This window comes from Protopterus annectens, chromosome 2.part1, assembly GCF_019279795.1.
Source record: "Protopterus annectens isolate FY-2018-M chromosome 2.part1, PAN1.0, whole genome shotgun sequence".
In the NCBI taxonomy this organism is placed as follows: domain Eukaryota; kingdom Metazoa; phylum Chordata; order Ceratodontiformes; family Protopteridae; genus Protopterus; species Protopterus annectens.
This window is the reverse complement of record NC_056729.1, coordinates 1,728,122,895-1,728,146,771: the sequence shown is the minus strand read 5'-3', so window position 1 is coordinate 1,728,146,771 and position 23,877 is coordinate 1,728,122,895. Positions and strand designations below refer to the sequence as shown.

Below are 23,877 nucleotides of genomic sequence, written 5' to 3'. Positions count from 1 at the left end.
AAATGAGGTATTAGAGGCAATGTCCAGGCTGGGCCTTGAGACAAGCTATTTAGGATTGGGTACCAGTGCTGGCGTGGCCAGTCTGGGGCAATCAATATCATTTTTGGCTTCGCTTGTCTGACCTTTAGGAGTACCTTGGAGAGGAGAGGCAGAGGAGGGAAGGCATATACTGTAAGGGCTTTCCAGCTGAATGAAAGGGCGTCCACTTTCCATGCTTGCTTGTGATACGTCCGAGTGCAGAATCTCTGTAGCTGGCAGTTGTGAGGGGAGGTGAATAGATCCATGTCAGGGCATCCCCATTTCCCTGTTATCATGTTGAAGATTTGTGGATCCAGTTTCCACTCGTGAGGATCCATGAGTTTTCTGCTTAGTTCGTCTGCCAAAGTATTTGTCTTTCCTGGCAGGAATTGTGCTTGCAGATGTACATGATAAGTCAATGCTGTGTTCCACAAAGTCATGGCTTGCCTGCAGATGGGGTAGGAATGTGTGCCCCCTTGCTTGTTTATGTACCACATGACTGTAGTATTGTCTGTCTTTATCAGTAGTTGTCCTGGATGAAGTAGGTCCTTGAAGGCTGTCAGGGCATTTTGTACAACTAGCATCTCTTTTTGATTGACATGAAGATGCATTTGGTTTGTGGGCCATGTGCCCTGAATACATTTTCCTGCCATATGCGCCCCCAGGCATAATCTGATGCATCTGTTGTTAGCGTCTGCCTGGCAGTGGGTAAGGTGAATGGCTGTCCCTTGTTGCGGTGACAGGCCAGTGCCCACCATTGAAATTCCTGTTGCAGGCAGGGAATGAGAGTAATTACTGTTTCCAGGCTGTGGCAATGATGAGTCCAAACACTTTTTAGATACCACTGTAGTTTCTTCATATGCAGTCTTGTATATGGAATTAGTAGAATGCAGGATGCCATGTAGCCCAGAGCCTACAGAAATTTCCTTGCAGATAACTGTGTCTTTGTTGCCATGTCTTTGAAGTAAGAGGTCAGATGCCTTGTCTGGCGTGAGATAAGCCATCTGAGCAGTTGTATTTAAGCTTGCACCCAGGAATATTATCTCTTGAGAGGGCACTAGTTTTGATTTCTTTTCGTTTACTGTGTACCCTAGGCAAATTAGTAATCTTTTTACAAATGCCAGATGCTGTAGTACAATACCTTTGTCCTTTGCTTGCATAAGGCAGTCGTCCAAGTAGGGGTATATCTGAATTCCTCTTTGTCTGAAAAATGCAATTACTGGTGCCAGGCATTTTGTGAAGACCCTGGGCGCAGTAGACAAGCCAAACGGCAGTGCAGAGAATTGGTAGTGCATTGAGCCAGCTATGAATCTGAGGTATCTTCTGCAAGTTTGTCTGATTGGGACATGCAGGTATGCCTCTTTGAGGTCCAAAGTTACAAGCCAAGCCTTCTTGTCCAGCATGGGCAGAAGCTGCTATAGAGTTAACATTTTGAATTTTGGGACGTCCAGAAAAGTATTTAGTATAGACAGGTCCAGAATTGGTCTCCAGGCTTTGTCCTTTCTTGGTACTAAGAAAAGTCTTGAGTAAAATCCTTGTCCCTGCTCTTGTTGTGGCACTGGCTGAATAGTCCCCATGTCCATGAGAGATGGGACTTGTTTTTGTGCCTCTTGCCATTGATTGCGTGGCAGGTCTGGCATACCTTTTCCCTTTGGAAGGGTGTGAAAGTGGAACCTGTAGCCCTGAGAGACTATATTTAAGACCCATTTGTCCTGGGTATTCTTGTGCCAGTTTTGTGAAAAAAGTGCTAACTTTCCCCCTAAGGGTGCTGCCAAAAAATAAGTGCTTGGCATTGTCAGAGGGAAGTCATTGGGACTGTTTTCTATAAGGCTGTGATTTGTCTTCTCCACTTTTGGAGGTAAAAGCACCCCATTGTTTGGGCTTGTGTGAGCCCTGGGGCTGTTGCCTGCCTCTAGGGCGTCTGAATCTGCCTCTTTGTGGTCTGTCTGACACTGGAAAGGACCAATTCTTAGAGGGCCAATTCCTGCTAAATCTGGGTGGCTGTACCTGTAAGAAATCCTTTACTGTCTGCATAGATTTTGCCTTATCCTCCATTTTCTTTAACACCTCCTCTGCCTTAACACCAAAAAAGTATCATGCTGTAATGGAGCATCCAATAATTTTGCTTTAACATGATCAGGCAGATTCTGTTCCTTTAACCAAGCATGCCTTCTAATAACAGAACCTGTAACAGCGGCCCTGCACAAGGCCTCCAGTGAATCACAGCCACATTGCAAAGTATGGTTTCCCACTTGTTCAGCTGCATGCAATAAATCCTGCAAATCTTTGTTCTCAGTACATTCAGAATTTGTCAACATTTTTTGTTTTAACAAAGACATTAAATATTGCTTATATTTGAGCATATGAAACTGACAATTTAAAGCCCTTACAGCCAAGGTAGCAGAAGTGTAAACTTTTTTCCCCCATCTGTCCAAAGCCCTAGAATCTCTGTCTGAGGGGACAGGGTTTTTGGCAGAAGCAGCCTTGACCCCTTTGGGACCCTGTGAGATAGTTTCTGGGTCAGCAGCAGGGTTTGTTTTTTGTAAAGAAATTTATGGGTGTCTGGGACCCTGTAGTATCTGTTTGGCTTGACAGGGACAGGAGGCAGGCCAGACTCTGAGAAAACATCATCTGCTATGTCTAGAACAGGGGAATTGCAAGAGGTCTGTGCTGAGGAAGTAAAAGAAAGTCTCTTAAGTCTTTTCTTAGAATTGAAATAATCCTGGCTCTCCCAATAGAAATGCTCCCTCATGGTATGCAGGGTTTCCCCAAAAGAATAGTCCTCCGGAGGAGAAGCTGAAGGAATAGAACCTTCAGCATCAGAATCCTCATAGGGAGGAACAGAATATCCCTGATAAGAAGAGGAGTCAAGAGGAAATGGAAACCTGATCAGAGGAATCATATTCAGTGTCTTGCCCAGGCCTCTTATCAGGAGGGGGATGGGAACCCCTGATCAAAGTAATTAGGTCTTCGGCCATTTTGAGCATCTGTTTCTTAGGCATAGAAGCCTGTCCTGGAGAATGCTGTACTGGTTTCCTTGTCTTTAAAACTGTTTTAGACTTTGTCTTGGATGCAGAAGTAGGCTTTATATAAAGTTGTGTAGGTCTGAAGACACCCTCAGAAGCCAATGCCTGCTCAGCGGCTCCAGACCCATCTGAGGGATTCATTTCCGAAGGACCAATACCTTGAGTATCCAGAGGCCTAGCTGTCTCCACGTGGGAGTCGAAGGCGGCCTGTGGCTCTGAGGTAGCGGGAGTCAGGGGCTGCGAAAGCACCCCACTGAGCACCGGCGAACTGGCGACTGGCCTAGAAGAGGCTTTGTCGTCGGTTTTGGACCTCGGATGCTTGTCCTTGTCTTTATCCTTGCGTTTTTTATGAATTCCGGTTGTCGGTTGTTCCGACGGCATTATGTAGTTAAACCTTCTGCCAAAATAATGAAAAGCAAAATCGTACTGACGCTTAATAGTGCGTTGGTTAAATCTAGCACAAAACCGACAACTAGCAATGTCGTGGTCAGGGCCTAGGCAAGGAATACAGCAAGAGTGGAAATCCTTATGAGGTATTTGCTTCCCACAAGAAATACAATTGTTAACTTTTTCTGACATCGGTCTGGAGCAAGAAAAAAGTTTCCCCAACGGGGTACTTAGCTTTATTTAAGACTTCGGATCTGAAATTCGATTTTGAAAATCCAGGAGTCTGCCGACCGGCACTTGCGAACTGGTTTTGCTTTGGGCACCGCGTGGCAAGAAAAACTGAAGAAAATGGCGTCGGCTGCATCTTTTATACCCCTGGCACACTGACGTCAGGGAAGAGGCAACAGCAACCGACGCCAGACCAGGACTTTGGAATTCAGGCAGACTGCGGGTTGCCTGCCAGCAGGATAACCCAAGTGTAATGACTGCAACAGTGAAACACGATGAACATCTTATTAGATTCTACCCTCTCACATCAAAAACTAAAAGCTTCAACACTTCAATACTAACAGTGGGTGACACACAGCCAAATCCAGGTCCAAACCCAAACCTTACCTCTATCCCAAACACCCCTCTCACCCCAGCCCACCAAACTGCACAACAAAAAAAAAATCTCCTTCTATTCTATTAATACTCGTAGCATCCTCAACAAAGTTAGTCTGTTTCATGCATGGATAGCAAATCATACCCCTGATGTCATCACAGTAACAGAAACCTGGCTTAAACCCCACAACCTAGATAAAGATATTATCCCCCCTGGCTATAACATAATTCGCCTTGACTGTAACAACAAAAAGGGTGGGGGAGTTGCCCTAATCTATTCCAACAATCTTACTATTTCTCACATTAACCATTCTATCCCATCTTTCTCCCCAGCAGAAACATTGGCAGTTAACCTAAAACTAAACAAGTATGCCACAATTACTACAGTAGCCATATACATCCCTCCAAGGAACAATATTCCATTACTGGAAAACATTCGCTCCTATCTCTCCTTAAACATCCCTAATGAAACTATCCTCCTTGGTGACATAAATATTAATTGGCTAACCCTAAATAACCCAGATTCACCACATAATATAAACTTATATGGATTTACCCAGCTCATTAATAAGCCAACATATTTTAACAACACCCACACCACTAATACCCTCACTGATTGGATACTTGTCTCAGCACCTTCTAAATATAATCCAGAAACCCTTGCCAATACTCTGAGTGACCACTCACCCATAAAGGTGTTAAGATACTCAACCCACCTCTCTAAACCACACAGATATATTACTAGATATAATCTATCCAACTTTTCACCCAGAAACATTCAACATTCTCATAGCTAGAATAAGCTGGGACTTCCTCACCCAGCTCCCCCTAGATGAAGTTGTCATTGCTTTCAACTCTACTTTTCTGGATATCGCAAACTCACTAGCCCCACCTCGCAAAATTAGGGCAAAAGCAACCTTATCTCCTTGGCTAACAAAAAACACAAGAACTCTCATGAAATCTAGAGATAAGACCTGGAAAAAATGGCTTCAAACTAAAAACCCAAAAGACCTACAAAGTTATAAAGAACAAAGAAACCTGGCCAAAAGGCTCATCAATAAAGAAAAAAAAAAAGAATTCTACTCCAACCCCCCCTTCCACTCTAAAATCACACCCCAAAAAATTCTGGAATGCTATCAATCAAATACTTCATCTAGGAAACCCTACCTCACCAAACCCTACCCCTGAAAAGACACCAGAAAAAACTGCTAACACCTTCAATTCTTACTCTGTCGAATCAATATCCAAACTCTAACTCCAATAGCTCCACTACAACTGACCCAATAAACCAAGCTTCCTCAACAAGTACTCCTCCCTGAAGCCTCTCTCTACAACCTACATTCGAACCCTACTCTCCAAACTAAAACCTTGCTCAGTATCTGCTGACAACATCCCATCATACTTTCTCCAGACAGCTGCCCACTCACTGGCCCTTCCCATCTCTAACATCATAAACCGCTCAATCTCTGAATCCAAAGTACCATCCATCTGGAAACATTTCTACACCTTGCCTATCCACAAAGGTGGTAACTCCACTGAAATCTCAAACTTCAGACCTATTGCCATCCTCTCCCCTCTGTCAAAAGTTTTCAAAAAGTGCATACATACTCATGTCATGGATCATCTCTCTCTGGCAAACCTACTTACCCCAACACAACATGGTTTCCGACCTAAGCATAGCACATATACTGCACTTCTATCCTTTCTCAACACTATCTCCCTGGCCAGAGATGACCATAAACTTATCTCCTGTGTCTTCCTCGATCTCTCAAAGGCCTTTGATACTGTTTCTCACTCTCTACTACTAAACAAACTGTCTAACCTTAACTACTCTCCTGACACAGTGGCTTGGTTCGATAGCTACCTAAAAAATAGATTTCAGTCAGTAAAATGGGGCACTGCTTTATCTACTCCTCTTTTAATACAAATGGGAGTCCCACAAGGATCCATTCTTGGGCCACTGCTTTTCAACATCTTTACAAACCTGCTCTGTACCTCCTGCCCACTTTCCTCTGTTATCCAATACGCTGATGACTCTACAGTCATTACAATAGCGAACTCTCCCTCTGAACTCTTATCAGCTACCCAAACATCCTTTAACTCAGTAGAAACATGGCTCTCAAACAACAAACACATCCTCAACCCCAAGAAAACAAAATTCCTACTTTTCCTTCCCAAAACATCCAACCATATAAAGTCATCATTTACTATCCTGTCACTTAATAACACTCTTACTGTAGTTGAATCTAGCTCAAAACTACTGGGAATCACAATCGACGCTCAACTAAAGTTCGACCTCCACATAAACAACTGTATAAGGAATACTCACTTAAAATTAGGCCGACCTCCACATAAACAACTGTATAAGGAATACTCACTTAAAATTAGGCCTACTTTATAGAAATAAAAAGTTTCTCAACCAGGAAGCTAGAATAACCCTCACTCATTCCTACCTTCTTCCCTGCCTAACATATTGTTCACAAATCCTTACTAACCTAAACTCCTCTCTCCTCACTAGACTTGAGACCGCATACCACAAAGTAGCTAGATTTGCAACTCAACTTTCCTATAGATCTCACCACTGTCTCTCTCTAAGATATTTAAACTTGCTAAAGTTACCATATTGCTCCTTCTCTCCCAGCTCCTAACCATACATGCAATTCTCTATCAACCATCTTTCTGTCCAGCCTTACACATCATCATCTCTCACTATACTCCCACAAGAAGCCTCCAAAGCTCCTCCCAAGACCTCCTAAAAATCTATAAGCCAAAATCTAAAGCAGGGTGTAGCCTATACAGCTATTATACCTCTATCAAATGGAACAAACTTCCCTTCGAAATTCAAACATTCATACATCCCAAACAGTTTAAACTAACTCTAAAAGAATATTTTAACAGGAAATGGATCTGCCAATGGTCAACTCCACCCTGAAAACTCTCTATCTCTCTCCACTAATCAATAACTTTTCTCCTCTCTCTGTAACTTTCATTCCTTCCTGATTGTTTAATTGTAAAAAAATAACATTCAACTCCTATGTTGCTCTTCTGTTCTAACTGCTACGTTCAACAAGTGCTCTGACTTTATCTACCTCTTTTCTCCATTACATAATTCTATGTATTATACTAGTACTTATGACAAAATGTAATCTGTATATTCTCAAAATTCTCCTGTAGCCTGCTAACTGATTTGCCTTACTCCATCTGTATAATACCTGTTAATAATGACAAACTGTTATATTTACTGGAACTTTTCTCCCCGGGTCTCTGCTGAAAAAGGGCTTTGGCTCAGTCAGACATTCCCGGTCAACAAATGTAAAATAATAATAATAATAATAAATAATCCTTTAGACGCACAAATACTGTCTGTGGAACCTTGTACTCACATCTTAACACTGCTGTTAGTAAGGAGCTCACCACTTCAGAAGGAAGCCTTGTGGAACCTTGTACTCACATCTTGCCACTGCTAAGGAGCTCACCACTTCAGAAGGATGACTTGTGGAACCTTGTACTCACATCTTAACACTGCTGTTAGTAAGGAGCTCACCACTTCAGAAGGATGACTTGTGGAACCTTGTACTCACATCTTAACACTGCTGTTAGTAAGGAGCTCACCACTTCAGAAGGATGACTTGTGGAACCTTGTACTCACATCTTACCACTGCTGTTAGTAAGGAGCTCACCACTTCAGAAGGATGACTTGTGGAACCTTGTACTCACATCTTAACACTGCTGTTAGTAAGGAGCTCACCACTTCAGAAGGATGACTTGTGGAACCTTGTACTCACATCTTACCACTGCTGTTAGTAAGGAGCTCACCACTTCAAAAGGATGACTTGTGGAACCTTGTACTCACATCTTACCACTGCTGTTAGTAAGGAGCTCACCACTTCAGAAGGATGCCTTGTGGAACCTTGTACTCACATCTTAACACTGCTGTTAGTAAGGAGCTCACCACTTCAAAGGATGCCTTGTGGAACCTTGTACTCACATCTTACCACTGCTGTTAGTAAGGAGCTCACCACTTCAGAAGGATGACTTGTGGAACCTTGTACTCACATCTTAACACTGCTGTTAGCAAGGAGCTCACCACTTCAAAGGATGACTTGTGGAACCTTGTACTCACATCTTACCACTGCTGTTAGTAAGGAGCTCACCACTTCAGAAGGATGCCTTGTGGAACCTTGTACTCACATCTTAACACTGCTGTTAGTAAGGAGCTCACCACTTCAAAAGGATGCCTTGTGGAACCTTGTACTCACATCTTACCACTGCTGTTAGTAAGGAGCTCACCACTTCAGAAGGATGACTTGTGGAACCTTGTACTCACATCTTAACACTGCTGTTAGCAAGGAGCTCACCACTTCAAAAGGATGACTTGTGGAACCTTGTACTCACATCTTACCACTGCTGTTAGTAAGGAGCTCACCACTTCAGAAGGATGACTTGTGGAACCTTGTACTCACATCTTAACACTGCTGTTAGTAAGGAGCTCACCACTTCAAAAGGATGACTTGTGGAACCTTGTACTCACATCTTACCACTGCTGTTAGTAAGGAGCTCACCACTTCAGAAGGATGCCTTGTGGAACCTTGTACTCACATCTTACCACTGCTGTTAGTAAGGAGCTCACCACTTCAGAAGGATGACTTGTGGAACCTTGTACTCGCATCTTAACACTGCTGTTAGTAAGGAGCTCACCACTTCAGAAGGATGACTTGTGGAACCTTGTACTCGCATCTTAACACTGCTGTTAGTAAGGAGCTCACCACTTCAGAAGGATGGTTGTGGAACCTTGTACTCACATCTTAACACTGCTGTTAGTAAGGAGCTCACCACTTCAGAAGGAAGCCTTGTGGAACCTTGTACTCACATCTTACCACTGCTGTTAGTAAGGAGCTCACCACTTCAGAAGGATGACTTGTGGAACCTTGTACTCACATCTTACCACTGCTGTTAGTAAGGAGCTCACCACTTCAGAAGGATGACTTGTGGAACCTTGTACTCGCATCTTACCACTGCTGTTAGTAAGGAGCTCACCACTTCAGAAGGATGACTTGTGGAACCTTGTACTCGCATCTTAACACTGCTGTTAGTAAGGAGCTCACCACTTCAGAAGGATGGTTGTGGAACCTTGTACTCACATCTTAACACTGCTGTTAGTAAGGAGCTCACCACTTCAAAAGGATGACTTGTGGAACCTTGTACTCACATCTTACCACTGCTGTTAGTAAGGAGCTCACCACTTCAGAAGGATGCCTTGTGGAACCTTGTACTCACATCTTAACACTGCTGTTAGTAAGGAGCTCACCACTTCAAAAGGATGCCTTGTGGAACCTTGTACTCACATCTTACCACTGCTGTTAGTAAGGAGCTCACCACTTCAGAAGGATGACTTGTGGAACCTTGTACTCACATCTTAACACTGCTGTTAGCAAGGAGCTCACCACTTCAAAAGGATGACTTGTGGAACCTTGTACTCACATCTTACCACTGCTGTTAGTAAGGAGCTCACCACTTCAGAAGGATGCCTTGTGGAACCTTGTACTCACATCTTAACACTGCTGTTAGTAAGGAGCTCACCACTTCAAAAGGATGCCTTGTGGAACCTTGTACTCACATCTTACCACTGCTGTTAGTAAGGAGCTCACCACTTCAGAAGGATGACTTGTGGAACCTTGTACTCACATCTTAACACTGCTGTTAGCAAGGAGCTCACCACTTCAAAAGGATGACTTGTGGAACCTTGTACTCACATCTTACCACTGCTGTTAGTAAGGAGCTCACCACTTCAGAAGGATGACTTGTGGAACCTTGTACTCACATCTTAACACTGCTGTCAGTAAGGAGCTCACCACTTCAAAAGGATGACTTGTGGAACCTTGTACTCACATCTTACCACTGCTGTTAGTAAGGAGCTCACCACTTCAGAAGGATGCCTTGTGGAACCTTGTACTCACATCTTACCACTGCTGTTAGTAAGGAGCTCACCACTTCAGAAGGATGACTTGTGGAACCTTGTACTCGCATCTTAACACTGCTGTTAGTAAGGAGCTCACCACTTCAGAAGGATGACTTGTGGAACCTTGTACTATCTTAACACTGCTGTTAGTAAGGAGCTCACCACTTCAGAAGGATGGTTGTGGAACCTTGTACTCACATCTTAACACTGCTGTTAGTAAGGAGCTCACCACTTCAGAAGGAAGCCTTGTGGAACCTTGTACTCACATCTTACCACTGCTGTTAGTAAGGAGCTCACCACTTCAGAAGGATGACTTGTGGAACCTTGTACTCACATCTTACCACTGCTGTTAGTAAGGAGCTCACCACTTCAGAAGGATGACTTGTGGAACCTTGTACTATCTTACCACTGCTGTTAGTAAGGAGCTCACCACTTCAGAAGGATGACTTGTGGAACCTTGTACTCGCATCTTAACACTGCTGTTAGTAAGGAGCTCACCACTTCAGAAGGATGGTTGTGGAACCTTGTACTCACATCTTAACACTGCTGTTAGTAAGGAGCTCACCACTTCAGAAGGAAGCCTTGTGGAACCTTGTACTCACATCTTACCACTGCTGTTAGTAAGGAGCTCACCACTTCAGAAGGATGACTTGTGGAACCTTGTACTCACATCTTACCACTGCTGTTAGTAAGGAGCTCACCACTTCAGAAGGATGACTTGTGGAACCTTGTACTCACATCTCAACACTGCTAAGGAGCTCACCACTTCAGAAGGATGACTTGTGGAACCTTGTACTCACATCTTAACACTGCTGTTAGTAAGGAACTCACCACTTCAGAAGGATGCCTTGTGGAACCTTGTACTCACATCTTAACACTGCTGTTAGTAAGGAGCTCACCACTTCAGAAGGATGACTTGTGGAACCTTGTACTCACATCTTAACACTGCTGTTAGTAAGGAGCTCACCACTTCAGAAGGATGACTTGTGGAACCTTGTACTCGCATCTTACCACTGCTGTTAGTAAGGAGCTCACCACTTCAAAAGGATGACTTGTGGAACCTTGTACTCACATCTTACCACTGCTGTTAGTAAGGAGCTCACCACTTCAGAAGGATGCCTTGTGGAACCTTGTACTCACATCTTAACACTGCTGTTAGTAAGGAGCTCACCACTTCAAAAGGATGCCTTGTGGAACCTTGTACTCACATCTTACCACTGCTGTTAGTAAGGAGCTCACCACTTCAGAAGGATGACTTGTGGAACCTTGTACTGCGATCTTACCACTGCTGTTAGTAAGGAGCTCACCACTTCAGAAGGATGACTTGTGGAACCTTGTACTCGCATCTTAACACTGCTGTTAGTAAGGAGCTCACCACTTCAGAAGGATGACTTGTGGAACCTTGTACCGTGATCTTAACACTGCTGTTAGTAAGGAGCTCACCACTTCAGAAGGATGGTTGTGGAACCTTGTACTCACATCTTAACACTGCTGTTAGTAAGGAGCTCACCACTTCAGAAGGAAGCCTTGTGGAACCTTGTACTCACATCTTACCACTGCTGTTAGTAAGGAGCTCACCACTTCAGAAGGATGACTTGTGGAACCTTGTACTCACATCTTACCACTGCTGTTAGTAAGGAGCTCACCACTTCAGAAGGATGACTTGTGGAACCTTGTACCACTGCTGTTAGTAAGGAGCTCACCACTTCAGAAGGATGACTTGTGGAACCTTGTACAGTAAGGAGCTCACCACTCAGGAAGAATGGTGGAAACCTTGTACTCACATCTTAACACTGCTGTTAGTAAGGAGCTCACCACTTCAGAAGGAAGCCTTGTGGAACCTTGTACATCTTACCACTGCTGTTAGTAAGGAGCTCACCACTTCAGAAGGATGACTTGTGGAACCTTGTACTCACATCTTACCACTGCTGTTAGTAAGGAGCTCACCACTTCAGAAGGATGACTTGTGGAACCTTGTACTCACATCTCAACACTGCTAAGGAGCTCACCACTTCAGAAGGATGACTTGTGGAACCTTGTACTCACATCTTAACACTGCTGTTAGTAAGGCGCTCACCACTTCAGAAGGATGCCTTGTGGAACCTTGTACTCACATCTTAACACTGCTGTTAGTAAGGAGCTCACCACTTCAGAAGGATGACTTGTGGAACCTTGTACTCACATCTTAACACTGCTGTTAGTAAGGAGCTCACCACTTCAGAAGGATGCCTTGTGGAACCTTGTACTCACATCTTAACACTGCTGTTAGTAAGGAGCTCACCACTTCAAAAGGATGACTTGTGGAACCTTGTACTCACATCTTAACACTGCTGTTAGTAAGGAGCTCACCACTTCAAAAGGATGACTTGTGGAACCTTGTACTCACATCTTAACACTGCTGTTAGTAAGGAGCTCACCACTTCAGAAGGATGCCTTGTGGAACCTTGTACTCACATCTTACCACTGCTGTTAGTAAGGAGCTCACCACTTCAAAAGGATGACTTGTGGAACCTTGTACTCACATCTTAACACTGCTGTTAGTAAGGAGCTCACCACTTCAGAAGGATGACTTGTGGAACCTTGTACTCACATCTTAACACTGCTGTTAGTAAGGAGCTCACCACTTCAGAAGGATGCCTTGTGGAACCTTGTACTCACATCTTACCACTGCTGTTAGTAAGGAGCTCACCACTTCAAAAGGATGACTTGTGGAACCTTGTACTCACATCTTAACACTGCTGTTAGTAAGGAGCTCACCACTTCAGAAGGATGCCTTGTGGAACCTTGTACTCACATCTTAACACTGCTGTTAGTAAGGAGCTCACCACTTCAAAAGGATGACTTGTGGAACCTTGTACTCACATCTTACCACTGCTGTTAGTAAGGAGCTCACCACTTCAGAAGGATGCCTTGTGGAACCCTGTACTCGCATCTTAACACTGCTGTTAGTAAGGAGCTCACCACTTCAAAAGGATGACTTGTGGAACCTTGTACTCACATCTTAACACTGCTGTTAGTAAGGAGCTCACCACTTCAGGAGGATGACTTGTGGAACCTTGTACTCGCATCTTAACACTGCTGTTAGTAAGGAGCTCACCACTTCAGAAGGATGCCTTGTGGAACCTTGTACTCACATCTTAACACTGCTGTTAGTAAGGAGCTCACCACTTCAAAAGGATGACTTGTGGAACCTTGTACTCACATCTTAACACTGCTGTTAGTAAGGAGCTCACCACTTCAGAAGGATGACTTGTGGAACCTTGTACTCACATCTTACCACTGCTGTTAGTAAGGAGCTCACCACTTCAGAAGGATGACTTGTGGAACCTTGTACTCACATCTTAACACTGCTGTTAGTAAGGAGCTCACCACTTCAGAAGGATGACTTGTGGAACCTTGTACTCACATCTTACCACTGCTGTTAGTAAGGAGCTCACCACTTCAAAAGGATGACTTGTGGAACCTTGTACTCACATCTTACCACTGCTGTTAGTAAGGAGCTCACCACTTCAGAAGGATGCCTTGTGGAACCTTGTACTCACATCTTAACACTGCTGTTAGTAAGGAGCTCACCACTTCAAAAGGATGCCTTGTGGAACCTTGTACTCACATCTTACCACTGCTGTTAGTAAGGAGCTCACCACTTCAGAAGGATGACTTGTGGAACCTTGTACTCACATCTTAACACTGCTGTTAGCAAGGAGCTCACCACTTCAAAAGGATGACTTGTGGAACCTTGTACTCACATCTTACCACTGCTGTTAGTAAGGAGCTCACCACTTCAGAAGGATGCCTTGTGGAACCTTGTACTCACATCTTAACACTGCTGTTAGTAAGGAGCTCACCACTTCAGAAGGATGCCTTGTGGAACCTTGTACTCACATCTTACCACTGCTGTTAGTAAGGAGCTCACCACTTCAGAAGGATGACTTGTGGAACCTTGTACTCATATCTTAACACTGCTGTTAGTAAGGAGCTCACCACGTCAGAAGGATGCCTTGTTAATAAAAGTAACGTTTATGTATTACAGTACCGACATGCTACACATTTCCAATAAGGATGGAAAGCTTTACCCTTTTTTGCACTATGCGAAACAGGTTTTCAGTGGACTGACTGCCCACACAAGGTTCTGCCATTTACATCAGCAGCTGCTAACCTCATTAAGACATTTGCTGTGACCTATGTCCATTTACTGGTAACACTGCCCACTCTATGTGCACCTGATGATTTCACTAAGACATTTGATGTGACTTATGTACATTTACTGATAACACTGTCCACTCTGTGTACACCTGCTGACCTCACTAAGGCATCTACTGTAACTTATGCACATTTACTGGTAACACTGCCCACTCTGTGTACACCTGCTGACCTCACTAAGGCATCTACTGTAACTTATGCACATTTACTGGTAACACTGCCCACTCTGTTTGCAGGTGGTACAAATTTTATCACCTCTCCCTTGTCATGTGAGTTATGTGGGTCATGGAGTGTGTAGACATGCCTCTTATTTCAACAGAACTGGGATACTGTACCACATGTAGTTCTACCTAGTACATTAAAAGTGAAACCCTATGAAAGCTTTGTCTAGTGTCCCATATTCTTTATCAGGACTAATAATTACAGGAGAAATGGTTACCCTTTGTGGCTTAGAAGGAAGAGAAATTACAGCAAGGTCAGCCTTCAAAACCTAAACAAGTCTGTCCCGAGCAGGTGGTCCTTTTTAACTATCATATGTGCAGGTGCCAGATAGCTGAACATCTTCTAACTGATTACAAAAGATAAAACCAAATGAACAATCACAGAGTGGGCCATAATTGACAATCTGCAGTGCGTAAGGACAAGCAATTCCTCTTTTCAGGTGAATAAATGCATCAGAGACCCACACATAAAATTCTACCACCAAATTAAGTTTCTGCTTCATTGAAGAAAATATTTTCAGAAGAGAACCAGAAGAACAGGACTGCTGGTCCTCTGTATATGTAGCAAAGCCGAAAAGAGACTTCACCAATATAACACAAAAACTTTCATTACCTTACAAAATTAAAGAATAATATTCCATCTCGTGATGTAGGTAAAAAGGCTAAGGAACATATGTCTGCTGGAAAAGCTGGGTAGCTAATGCTGGACTTCTTGAATAAAATCCCATCTGATTTACTGCTAAAAAGTACAGTTGTGTACACTTACCATAAATGTAGATGTTAGAGTGTATTCACTGTTGCAGTCATTACATTTGGGTAATCTGCTGGCAGGTTGCCCTCAGTCGGCCTGAATTCCAAAGTCTTGGGTCCTGCATCGGTTGCTGTCTCCTCTTCCATGACGTCAGGGGTATAAAACATACAGCCGACGCCATTTTCTTTCGTTTTTCTTGCCTCCAATGTCAGGTGCCCCCAAAAAGGTAGCAATATTATATATATTATATATAAATGCATCAATAGAAACTTTACCTTCATCTACAGGCAAATACACCACATAGGTTGTAGAAGATAGAGAAGGAAAGATAAACTGTAGAATGACAAGGGGATGGCGGGAAGGTAACCTGGACTGCAACAGTGAATACACTCGAACATCTACATTTATGGTAAGTGTACACAACTGTACTAAGTTCTTCGTGTTTCACTGTTGCAGTCATTACATTTGGGTAGAATCCCAAAGCTATGGTTGGGAGGCTGGAGCTAAACAGCATTAGGTGCGGCTATAAGGCCCTGCAGCACTGCAGTGGAAAAGCCTTCCCTGGACTTACAGTAGAGAGGCAAATGGTAATGCTTTGTAAAGGTGTGAACAGAATTCCAAGTAGCAGCCTCTAGAATGTCTTTGGTTGGTACTCCTCTGAGAAAGGCTGCCGAAGTAGCTGCAGCTCTAGTGGAATAAGACCTAATGCCCTTGGGCACAGGTTTACCATGGTGTAAGTAGCAGAAACGGATGCAGTGGCTTATCCACTTAGAAATTGTCTGCTTCGATAGCCTTTCCTTCTGATCCTGTAGCATATGACACTAGTAACTGCTCAGTTTTTCTTAGAGCTTTTGTCCTGCTCAAGTAGAATCTTAGCTGTCTGTGTACATACAAGGAATGCAGAATTCTCTCCCCTTTGTTCTGCGGATTTGGATAAAAAGTTGGCAGATGAATAGTTTGGTTAAGAGCCACACTGGAAACCACCATAGGCATAAAAGTAAGATTTGTCCTCAGAGACACCCTGTCTGTGTAAAATATGACAAAAGGCTCTACAGCCATGAGGGCCTGTAGTTCAAAGTCTACTTGCTGAAATAATTTCTAGTAGCAGAGCTGTCTTCCATGATAAGAACTTTATACCAGCGGTAGCGGCTGGTTCAAATGGAGGCAGGGTGAGCTTTTCCAACACATAATTGAGGTCCCATGCAGGTAATGGTGATCTTCTAGGAGGCCTTAGGTTTTTGGCTCCTCTAAGATACTGCTTTAGTACAGGATGAGAAAAGCTAGGTGGCTCTGTATTGTAATGAGCCGAAATGGCAGAGGCATGGATTTTGATTGATGAGAAAGATAGGCCTTTGTCAAGCATCTCAGTTAAGTATTGTAATATCTGAGGAATATGTGGTTCTGCTGTATCAGTTCCTTGTGCTTGATTCCAAACACAGAATCTCTTCCATTTGTCAGCATAAGATTTTCTAGTACTAGGCCTTCTGGCTTCCAAAATGATATCCATAACAGCTTTACTGAGAGGTGTCGTTTGTATGATTAGCCATGCTGCCAGGTTCAGAGTCTGTAGTTGATTGTGCAGGATCGGATTGCTTTGCTGGGACAATAGTTGTGGTCTTTGAGGCAAGCTCCAAGCTGGGTATTGAGACAAATTCCTTAGGATTGGGTACCAGTACTGACGGGGCCAGTACGGGGCAGTTAATATCATCTTTGGCTACTCTTGTCTGACTTTTAAGAGGACCTTGGGTAGAAGAGGCAGAGGAGAAAAGGCTTAAACTGACAGGTTTTTCCAACCGAAGGATAGGGCGTCCACTTTCCATGCTTGTCTGTGATAAGTCCTTGTGCAGAATCTTTTCAATTGATAATTTTGAGGAGAGGCAAATAGCTCTATGTCCGGGCTCCCCCATTTCTCTGTTATCATGCTAAATACTTGTGGATTTAGTTTCCACTCATGAGGATCCAACAGGTTTCTGCTTAAATCGTCTGCCAGAGTGTTTTGGTTTCCTGGCAGGAATTGAGCTTGAAGATTTATTTGGTAGGTCAAAGCTGTGTCCCACAGTGCCATGGCTAATCTGCAAAGGGGGTATGAGTGTGTGCCCCCTTGCTTGTTTATATACCACATGACTGTGGTGTTGTCCATCTTTATCAGTAGTTGTCCTGGATGAAGTTAAGTCCTTGAAGGCTGTTAAGAGCATTTTGAACAGCTAGCATCTCTTTCTGGTTGATAAGTAGATGCATTTGATTTGGTGCCCATATGCCCTGAATGCATCTTCCTGCCATGTGGGCCCCCCAGGCATAATCTGATGAGTCTGTTGTTAAGGTTTGGCTGGCAGGGGGTAGAGTGAAGGGCCATGCCATCTTTTGGTGACAGGCCTTTGCCCACCATAGAAACTCCTGTTGCAGGCAAGGGATGAGTGGAATCATTGTTTCCAGACTGTGTGAATGTTGACTCCATAAACTTTTTAGGTACCATTGAAGTTCCCTCATATGCAGTCTTGCATATGGAATTAGTAGGATGCAGGATGCCATGAAGCCCAGAGCCTGCAGAATTTGACTTGCAGAAGACTGGGTTTTCTTTGCCATCAGTTTGAAGTAAGTAGTCAGTTGCCTTTGTTTGTCTGGCGCGAGGTAAGCCATCTGGGCAGTTGTATGCAAGCTTGCACCCAGGAATTTTATCTTTTGAGAGGGTACCAGTTGTGACTTTTTTTTGTTTATTGTGTACCCTTGGCATGCTAAAAAACCTTTTCACAAACGCCAGGTGTCGTAGAAGTGTGTCCTTGTTCTCTGCTTGAATGAGACAGTCGTCCAAGTAAGGATATATTTGAATATTTCTTTGTCTGCAAAATGCAATTACTGGTGCCAGGCACTTTGTAAAGACCCTAGGCGCAGTAGATAAGCCAAAGGGCAGTGCAGAGAATTGGTAATGCATTAAGCCAGACTTGAATCTGAGGTATCTTCTGCATGACTATCTTACTGGACATGCAGGTATGCCTCTTAAGTCTAAAGTCACCAGCCAAGCATTCTTGCCCAGCATTGGACAGAACCTGTTGCAAAGTGAGCATTTTGAATTTTGGAATGTCCAGGTATGTGTTCAAAATTGATAAATCCAGTATTGGCCGCCAGGCCTTGTCCATTCTGGGTACCAAGAACAGTCTTGAGTAAAAACCTTGTCCTTTTTCCTGTTCTGGTACTGTCTGAATGGCCCCCATATCCATGAGGGACGTAACCTGTTCCTGTGCCTCAGCCCATTGTTTTTTTGGCAGGTCTGGCCAACCATTTTGTCATTGGCAGTGTGTGGAAATGGAATCTGTATCCCTGTGATACGATGTTCAGTACCCACTTGTCCTAGGTTATTAACTGCCAATTTTGAGCAAAAAGTGCTAATTTTCCCCCTATGGGTGCTGCCAAAAGATAAGCGCTTGGTGTAGGCAGAGGGAAGTCATTGGGATTGCTTTCTGTAGATTTGCGCTTTATCTCCTCCAGATTTGGAGGTGGATGCGCCCCATTGCTTTGACATGTATGAGTCTTGAGCCTGGTACCTGGAACCCTTAAGGCGTCTGGATTTGCCCCTTTGAGCTCTGTCTGACACAGGAAAGGACCAATTTTTATTAGGCCAGTGTCTGCTGAATCTAGGTGGCTGCACTTGTAAGAAATCTTTAACAGTTTGCATAGACTTAGCTTTGTCTTCCATTTTCTTTAAAACCTCTTCTGCCTTAATACCAAATAGAGAATCATGCTGTAAAGGTGCATCTAGTAATTTAGCTTTAACATGATCAGGCAAATTTTGTTGTTTTAACCAGGCATGCCTCTTAATCACAGATCCAGTAACTGCGGCCCTGCAGGAGGCCTCTAAAGAATCAAAACCACATTGCAAAGTATGCTTTCCAACTTGTTTAACTGCCTGCAACAATTCCTGCAATTCCTTATTTTCTGCACATTCTGAAATCAACATCATTTTCTATTTCAGCAATCCCATAACATGTTGTTGGTACTTAAGCATATGAAATTAACAGTTTAAGGCCCTAATTGCCAAGGTTGCAGATGTATAAACCTTTTTTCTCCATCTGTCCAGCGCCCTTGAATCTCTGTCGGAGGGGGTAGGGTTTTTTGCTGTTGAGGCCTTAACTCCCTTTAGACCCTGTGAAATGTAGTTTCAGGATCAGCAGCAGGGTTTCTAAATAAAAATTTATGAGAGTCAGGGACCCTGTAATACCCATCAGGCTTACTTGGAGCTGGAGGTAGAGAGTCAGAGGTCAGGCTTGACTCTGAAAAAACATCATCCACAATGTCTAACACAGGGGGAATGGCTAAAGGCTTGTGCTGAGGGAGAAGGAGGAAATCCCTGAGCCTCTTTTTTGATTCTGAGAAGTCTTGACTCTCCCAGTGAAAATGCTCCCTCAAAGTATGCAAGGTTTCTCCAAATGAATATTCCTCAGGAGGAGATGCAGATGGAACAGACTCCTCAGCATCAGAATCCTCACAGGGAGGTAAAGATAATTTCTGATCAGAAGAGGAATCAGAAGAAATAAAAACCTGATCTGAAGATTCAGTCAGTGTCTTGCCTAGGCCTCTTATCTGGAGGGGGATGAGTACCCCTGATCCAAGGTAATAAGGTCTTCAGCCATTTTGATCATCTGCTTTTTAGGCACAGGCATAGTTTTTTTGTTTTAGAAGGTGTCTTTGCCTTTGGTTTTGCAGCTTTTGTCGGTTTGATATAAAAATTATGAGGTCTGAATACACCCTCAGAAGCCGGTGCCTGCTCAGCGGCTCCAGACCCATCCGAGGGAAATATATCCGTCGGTCCAATACCTCGAGTATCTTGTGGCATGCTGGACTCCACATGGGTGTCGATAGAGGCCTGCGACTCGAAGGTAGCGGGTATCGGGGGCTGCAAAAGCTCCTGAGTACCGGCGACTGGCTTAGGAGAAGCTTTATCGTCGGTGTCGGTTTTGGATCTCGACTGCCTTTCTCTGTCCTTTTCTTTGCGTTTTTTATGTACTCCGGTAGTCGGCTTGCTATCAGATGACATCTCTGGGTAGTTAAATCTGTTTCCAAAATACTCTCCAGACTCTGGAATAGATTGCTCATACATGTCAAGCAGAGTGCCTCTTTGGCTCTCTTCAAAAGGAACCTTGACGATTGGTTGGGAGAAAGGAAATTCACCCCGGGGATCACGTCAGTCGCCCTGCTAGACAGGGGTCCAAGGAAGTAAATAGTGTGGGAAGAAATAGCCAGGGAATTGTTATGGCTAGGCTTGTATAGGCCCTAGGGCTGATAGCCTAGTACCAACCTATGAACTTAGATGCAAAAATATACAGACGCTTCATAGTGCGTTGGTTAAATCTAGCACAAAACCGACAGCCAGACATGTTGTGATCAGGGCTTAGGCAAGGAATACAGCATAAATGGAAATCCTTATGAGGTATTTGCTTCCCACAAGTAATACAATTACTAACTTTTTTATACATCGATAAAAAGCAAGAAAAAAGTTTCCCAACGGGGTACTTAGCTTTATTGAAGACTTCGGTTCTGAAACTCAAACTCAAATATTTCAGTAGTTGGCCGACCGGCACTTGCGAAATGCTTCTGCTTCAGGCACTGCGCGGCAAGAAAGACTAAAGAAAATGGCATCGGCTGCATGTTTTATACCCCTGACGACCTGACGTCATGGAAGTGGAGACGACAACCGACGCAGGACCCAAGACCTTGGAATTCAGGCCGACTGAGGGCAACCTACCAGCAGATTACCCAAATGTAATGACTGCAACAGTGAAACACTAAGAACATCTGTTCTCCTTGAAGAAAGATTAACAGAGTACAATGACACAATGGTTAAGGTGTTCATCTCACAAACACAAGGTACAGTCTTTGATTTTCACCTTTGAAGGGAAATTAGCGAGGCTCACATTGGCCTTACAAAGGTAGCTAGCCTAGTACTTCACTGCATGATACTCTATGCTAGCCTAGTACTTCACTGCATGGTTCTCTATGCTAGCCTAGTACTTCACTGCATGGTCCTCTATGCTAGCCTAGTACTTCACTGCATGGTTCTCTATGCTAGCCTAGTACTTCACTGCATGGTTCTCTACAAATTGTACCAAAGGCAAGAAGAAAGCTATGGAGGAGAAGGTCCTGTGGAAATGTAAATGACATCTGATGTCACAGGTAAACCCCCTTAATTTGTCAGTTTGTCAGTAAACGGTGTCCCTGTAGTTTTCATATGGCATGTAATACTGACAGCAGCACAAACAGAAAAAGGGAATTCCTCAACTTTCCCAATACCCCTTTAAACAAGCAAAGATTTTGATGAATGCTACTTTCAACTGAATGCTAAAAGCTGGAAAAAAGACTGCAAATTTAATTGTAGGATTTTCTCACCTGATCTCCTCTTCTATCTTAGCTTGAGCCTCCAAGTCAAAGGGGTCAGCTGAGAAAAGTCGTAGCCTCTCATGGTCTCGACGAGCTCTTTCTTGCTGCTGTTCCATGAGGACTTTCGTGAATGTTTCTGTAGGTGTGGGAAACATACTGCTCATCAGTGTGCTGTTACGTGGGAAACACCCTCAGGTTCTGCTACTGACATTTAACTAGTGACATTTAACTAGTGACATTTAACTTGTGATTTCTTTCATCAGCTCTGCATATTAATGCTGCCAATTACTATAAACACTTTTAAGCCAGGTAAATTACATTGTTTTCGTTAAATTTTGTTGACTTTAAGACACAATAGGCTAACAAGTGTTTTGTTTCAAGGGTGACTCAGAACCACAATTTTGTTTATATCACTTACTCAGAGGTGTAAAACAAAACATACGAGATCTATAAATCAAACTGTGGTCAACATGATAAAGCCTATTTGCCACTTATTGCCTTGATCTGCAACCACCTAAGATTGCATTAAAATAAACTAGCTCATAGTAAATGCATTTCTTTTCAAATTTATGGATAGAATTTTGTAAAATATATTGTCTTACAATTCCCAAATGACAGATACAGAAGTGTGAAGAGACGCATGCCCTATCAATTTAAAAAGAGACAAGATATAGGCGCAGTGTATAGCACTGTCGCCTCACAGCAAGAAGTTCCCTGGTTAGATTAAGTGGAGTGCCTTCTGTGCACAGTCTGCATGTTCTCCCTGTGTTCCATTCCAAAGAAAAAAAGTGTCAAGTACAACTCAGGCTTCAGAGGACGCCTTTTGGCGTGTTAAATGAGCATGATAAATGCTACTACAGTAAAATACAGTAAATTAATGCATGCCCATGAAAAATTGTAATCTATGATTCATGACTCAGTTGATATTATGATTACTTATTTTAGTGTGGAAACTGAGTAACCCACTGGGCTAGAAACACTCTCGTGTGATGGTAACTCAGACACTTCACTGAAGCCTGTTCAACAGAGATAAACAGAAAAAACAACTTACCCTTAAACTTTGAAACCTCGGTCTTAAGGTAAACCGCAGTCCACTATAAAATATTTTATGATGTGACCCTTTCTGCCTACCCGATTCAAATGAATGGGTATCAATCAGCTCATGTTTTGAATTATTGTACACATTTTCTTCAAATGTTTTCAATCACAGCACAATATACAAATTAATAGAAGCCATCAAATAATTACCTACTTTTACAGCAGTTAAATGAAATAATGTTAAATCAGTCCCTGGGGGGATCAGGGTGAAGTAGCTGCTGCATTTGTGGTTGAGAGGGGAAGCAAACAAATTGCAGCTCGGCTGACCCAACTGACTGAACAAGAAGTTATGTACTCACCATAACGTTCGATGTATGTGGTCCATCTCGCCTCAGATTCTTACTCACAGGTTCAGAGCAAAGTATCGGCTCCGACTCGGCCAACTTTTTATTTTCTAGCACGAAGTCTCTAATTGGCTGGGCTAAACAGGTATCCCATGTTGCACTGCTCCATAGCCCCAGATCTAGTTTGCAGCAATCCACTGTCACACCTCATGCACAACCACAATCCAGGAAGGTAGAACACTATTCCAGGGTAATAAAGAAAAAACAACTAATATTGAAGGGTACTCAAGACCAATTATCGCCTCCAGATCCTCCAGGAAGGGGACAGGTGGGAGGGTACGTAAGAATGTGAGGCAAGATGGACCACATACATCAAACGTTATGATGAGTACATAACTTCTTGATGTTATGTGGTTCAATCTCACCTACATTCTTATTCACGGGACAGCGTCCCCAGCACCTCTATCCTGGGAGGCTCAAAGAAAGATACTCCTGAGAACTGTGGAACCAAAAGAAGCCCGGCCCCTAGAAGCCACATCTAGTTTGTAATGAGTAATAAAGGTGTGTGGAGAAGCCCAAGTGGCTGCAGCACAAATATCATCCAAAGATAGTCTAGCATGGTAAGCCATTGAAGCGGAAACGGCCCTGGTAGAGTGAGCCTTGCCGGGGAACGGTAGATTTCTGCCTGCTGACGAACAGATAAAAGAAATACAATCTGTAATCCATCTGGAAATTGTAATCTTAGAAATAGGAGAACCTGCTCTACTTTCTGAAAAAGACACAAACAGTTGGTCAGACTTCCGTAGTTGTTTTGTCCTGTGTAAGTAGAATCGTAATTGCCTGTGTACGTCCAACTAATGAAATTTAAAACTCTGCCTTATTGGAAAATTGAGGAAAGAAAACTGGCAACTCAACAGACTGACTGAGATTAACAGTAGAAGTTACTTTAGGAAGGAAGGAC

The 23,877-nt window shown here is 43.3% G+C and overlaps 1 protein-coding gene across 2 annotated transcripts in view; it reads right to left on the bottom strand.

Moving 5' to 3' along the window:
* The window catches only part of LOC122794613 (protein DDI1 homolog 2-like), an 897,408-nt gene that overhangs the window by 574,211 nt on the left and 299,320 nt on the right, over positions 1-23,877 (bottom strand). For both annotated transcript variants that reach the window (XM_044063181.1, XM_044063180.1), the window contains exon 4: positions 21,544-21,670. In XM_044063181.1, the coding sequence (XP_043919116.1) occupies positions 21,544-21,670 (127 nt within the window). The remainder of the gene's footprint in view (positions 1-21,543; positions 21,671-23,877) is intronic.